Source organism: Stomoxys calcitrans, chromosome 1, assembly GCF_963082655.1.
Source record: "Stomoxys calcitrans chromosome 1, idStoCalc2.1, whole genome shotgun sequence".
NCBI lineage: Eukaryota > Metazoa > Arthropoda > Insecta > Diptera > Muscidae > Stomoxys > Stomoxys calcitrans.
The window spans coordinates 157,190,265-157,194,524 of record NC_081552.1 but is presented as its reverse complement, the minus strand read 5'-3'; the positions used below and the strand labels follow the sequence as shown (position 1 = coordinate 157,194,524).

The following is a 4,260-nucleotide window of genomic DNA, read 5'->3' as shown; positions in this document are numbered from 1 at the left end:
ATGACTTTTACTATGTGTACCGACTTTGGTCGAAATCGGTTCAGCTTTAGTTATAGCTGCTATATAAATGTTCGTCCGATTTTGACTAATACTGCAATAATTTGATCATACGTTAAGCGATCCTTACAAAATTTGCCACAAAATTACCATTGTGAATATTCAGATCACAATTGGATTTCATAGTCCCAAAGGGACGGTTTTGTGCGACGGACGGTTATGTAGGAAATAACTCTGGTTCTAATTTAAAAGGTGAATTTACGAAATCTGGCAAGAAAATTAAATGAATAATACTTTTGGATTTTGTATTTATATTATATTTGGGCTTTTCACTTTTTTTGCAATGTACAAGCAAACAAAAACAATATTTCATAAAAATAATATGTTAAGTAAATATTTTTTGGTAAAGCTCTTATTCTAGAAAAACAAGATTATTATTGTGATTTCTTATGAGTGATTCCATGCCAAAGAGCAGTCAACTACATCGCATCGTGTACTTGGAACTGTATTAGATCTTCGACGGGAAATCGAAATAGGGAAGCGGTTCTTGCTTCTGAAGCCATTTGCTCTAGATTCTGGGTATTTGGAACTATGGGCTGTTTGTAGTTACTATTATCCGTGTCATGTGCGGCGACATTGGTGTGTGGATTATACGATGTCGCAAAAGACGCTTCGTTGTGTTTAGCACCAACTAAGGCGGCAGGTGTAGGTAAATCGGAAATATCATTAGCTGCCACTATCGGATGATCAAAGTCAACCAAGTCCCGTTGTTGATCATTGCTGCTGGGATCACTGCGTTCTATGGAGGTCTGAGAGGTGACGTTCAATGATTTGGCTTGATGTCGAGGCTCTATAATGTCAAGGGCGTTCCGCTTGCTATTCTCCTGGACCGTGGAGCGATGTATATCATTGGGCGTGTTTGTGTAAAAGGGATTGGTGGAAATTGGAGAAGTAGAGGGGGTTTTCTGTTTGGGAAACACATTCAAGTGCAGCATTATTGGACTGGTGTTTGAATTGTCCGATGTAGAGGCCCCAGCTGAGGATGGGGCCAATGTTTGGTCGCAATCGATGGGCAGAAAAGGTGTTTGATGGCCTTGGCCGTTTTGAAGATTGGCATATATATGCTGCTGCTGTTGTTGTTGTTGTTTATGGTGCTGTTGCTGTTGTTGCTGCTGTATGTATTTTTGCAATTGATCCGAATAGACAAATTGCATGTTATTACTTTGGGCTTGCTGCACCGCACCAGGGAAGCGTATTTGATTGTAGGGTCTCTGTGCTTGTTGGTTGTAGAATCCCAAGGCCGAGACCGTGGGTGTCACTGGCGTGGTGAAGTACTCCATGAAAGGATTACGAAGTACTGTAGGCGGTCTCATTGAAGAAACAATGCGAGCTTCATCCATTGTCAAGGGCGATGCGGGCTTTTGGTTCTTAGAAGGAGGTAGAACAGGAAATATGTCCAAATTTAACTTGAAGGGCACTCTCTTCGACAAAATCATCGGCGTTTGTGTTACATTAATGGCCATGAAGGGCGAATACAAGGTAGGATAGACCGTCTCCGGGATTGCAGTGGCATAAGGATACTGCGGCAGCAAAATATTGGAGTTAACCTGAGGATTTTTTCTGTTTTTATCTTTTTGCTTCTTCTTTTGTTTCTTCTGCTTAGAAGGTTGAGCCATAAAATTTTGTTGGTACTGCTGCTGCATGGCCAAAAGATTTATGTCATTCGGCGATCTTGGTTTGAAGGGATAGATTTGATCCATTGCTGCTATACGAGACTGATAGGCCTGCGGCACAGGACCTATTAAGGGGGCCTGATAGCCATTGAACATTTGCAGAGGAAAAGGGAACTGTAGCTGCATTTGCTTCTTGTGACGCTTTCCACGAAAGAAGTTAGCGATGCCGCTGGACTTAAGATTTTTATAGGATCCCGATATGTGCAGGCCAGTGGGCATCATCATAAGCGGAGGTGTTTTTGTGCTGGCCGTCATGCCTCCCAGATGTAGGTTCTTTAGAATATCCTGAATATTTTGTACATCACCATATGCCGCTACACTATCCCGTTCGCTATGTAGCTGTTTCTTAAATTCCTCTGGATGCGGTCCTTCAAAAGGAAAGTGAAAAGGTTTCGGTCTTTGCGAATCCTCTCTAGCTAGACCATTTGCCATGGGATTTTCACTAAATTGTCTTCTCAAAATCAGAGAGGGCTGTCGAGACGTTAAACGGGGAGGCCTTGGTATTTGGTCATGTAGTTCCCGCCTGACTGGTGTCATTGTCGAGGACCGTCTAGGTAAACGTTCGTAATGATGAGCTTGCATATTGTGATTGTAGTCGTTTGTGTGCTCATCAACTTCACCGATCAAAGTTTGCAGAGATGATGTTGCGATTGTTGAGGTACCCGCAGTCGTTGGTCTCGGATTCGGAGGCGCTTGAGGTCGTCTCGCTTTCGTATTCCATGTTCCATAAATAGGCTGTTCGTGGCCACCACCACCCGCCGCATGGCTGTCATCAATACGCTCCAGTAAATATGCATTTTCACTGGCCGATGTTGCGTGCTGAGAGTGGGCCTGTGGCTGCAACTGATGATGCCTTTGCTGTTCGCGATAGTGTTGTTGTTGTTGCTGCTTTTCTTCTTGCAAATTGAAATGTTGTTGCTGTTGGTCTTGTTGCAACTGCCTTTTCTCCTCGTCAATGTCTTTTTCACGCTGCAATAATTGTTGAAGTTTTGCACGCATTTTTTCTTGTGGCTCCTCCAAATCGCGCGAACCTCCTACAATGATGTTCGTCCGTATGATATGATTGGTGACTGTGTTATTTTCTTTCAGCTGTTGCTTGTATTTGGCGGCGTCTGGCGCTAACGTCTTTGGGTTTGTGGTAATAAAGTCGCTGGTGGTAGCTTGAAAGTGCGATGGAATGCGAGGTTGGTGCGGATTGCCAACTACTGTAGATGTTCTATTCTGATAAAGTGCTACTGCTGAGGTCTTGACAATAACAACTGACATCTGTAAACGAAAGAGCAAGTAAAACTGCATATTAATCTTTGGAAAATGACGTTGATTTAAACCTCGATTTAGGGAATACTTGACACACAGAAAACCCTGCTGATAATAGCAAACATTGTCAGCTGACTATTAGCAGTTAATGTTGCACCCTGAGAAATCATTGGTTGGAAATCGATTATAAAAACAAAAAATAATAATAATAATGTCAAATCAATTCCAATTGTTTGAACCACAGATTGAATATTTTCATTGTTCGGCAGCTATCTTAACTGCGATACAATGAAAACGATAACCGATATATCAGTTCCATCAATAATTTCTATAATAATGTTGTTCTAACTACCCTACCGGTACGTGTGCTAACTACACTACCGGTGTGATGCCTACCCCTTACGGGTAGTTGTGCTAACTACAGGTAGTTAGTATTGCATAAAAATCGTCACATACCAATGAAGAATTCGGAAACCTAGTCTCGAATCCCCCGGACTGCCAATTTTTTATACCCTCCACCATAAGATGGGGGGTATACTAATTTCGTCATTCTGATTGTAACTACTCGAAATATTCGTCTGAGACCCCATAAAGCATATATATTCTTGATCGTCGTGAAATTTTATATCGATCTAGCCATGTCCGTCCGTCTGTCCGTCCGTTCGTCCGTCCGTCCGTCTGTCTGTCGAAAGCACGCTAACTTCCGAAGGAGTAAAGCTAGCCGCTTGAAATTTTGCACAAATACTTCTTATTAGTGTAGGTCGGTTGGTATTGTAAATGGGCCATATCGGTCAATGTTTTGATATAGCTGCCATATAAACCGATCTTGGGTCTTGACTTCTTGAGCCTCTAGAGTGCGCAATTCTTATCCAATTGGAATGAAATTTTGCACCACGTGTTTCGTTATGATATCCAACAACTGATCCAGGTATGGTTCAAATCGGTCTATAACCTTATATAGCTGTCATATAAACCGATCTTGGGTCTTGACTTCTTGAGCCTCTCGAGTGCGCAATTCTTATCCGATTGGAATGAAATTTGGCACGACGTGTTTTGTTATGATATCCAACAACTGTGTCAAGTATGGTTGAAATCGGTCCATAACCTGATATAGCTGCCATATAAACCGATCTGGGGTCTTGACTTCTTGAGCCTCTAGAGTGGGCAATTCTTATCCGATTGGAATGAAATTTTGCACGACGTGTTTTGTTATGATGTCCAACAACTGTGCCAAATATGGTTCAAATTGGTTCATAACCTGATATAGCTGTCA

General features: G+C 42.1%; 1 protein-coding gene across 1 annotated transcript; it reads right to left on the bottom strand.

Moving 5' to 3' along the window:
* Nucleotides 1-476: 476 nt before the first annotated feature.
* On the bottom strand, nt 477-3,157 carry LOC106082364 (uncharacterized). Its single transcript, XM_059367605.1, has 4 exons — nt 3,092-3,157; nt 2,699-2,996; nt 1,220-2,623; nt 477-1,033 (listed from the first exon to the last, which is right to left on the bottom strand). The coding sequence occupies exons 1-4, from the start codon at nt 3,155-3,157 to the stop codon at nt 477-479; spliced, it is 2,325 nt and encodes a 774-aa protein (XP_059223588.1).
* Between the last annotated feature and the right edge of the window lie 1,103 nt (nt 3,158-4,260).

Bases quoted from the DNA above. Each gene is read 5' to 3' on its own strand.
- LOC106082364 (XM_059367605.1), bottom strand. From the start codon at position 3,157: ATGATTTCTCAGGGTGCAACATTAACTGCTAATAGTCAGCTGACAATG. The intron at 2,997-3,091 runs GTTTTCTGTGTG...TTTCGTTTACAG, and splicing joins TGTTTGCTATTATCAGCAGG to ATGTCAGTTGTTATTGTCAA. The intron at 1,034-1,219 runs GTAATAACATGC...CCCCATCCTCAG, and splicing joins TGCGGTGCAGCAAGCCCAAA to CTGGGGCCTCTACATCGGAC.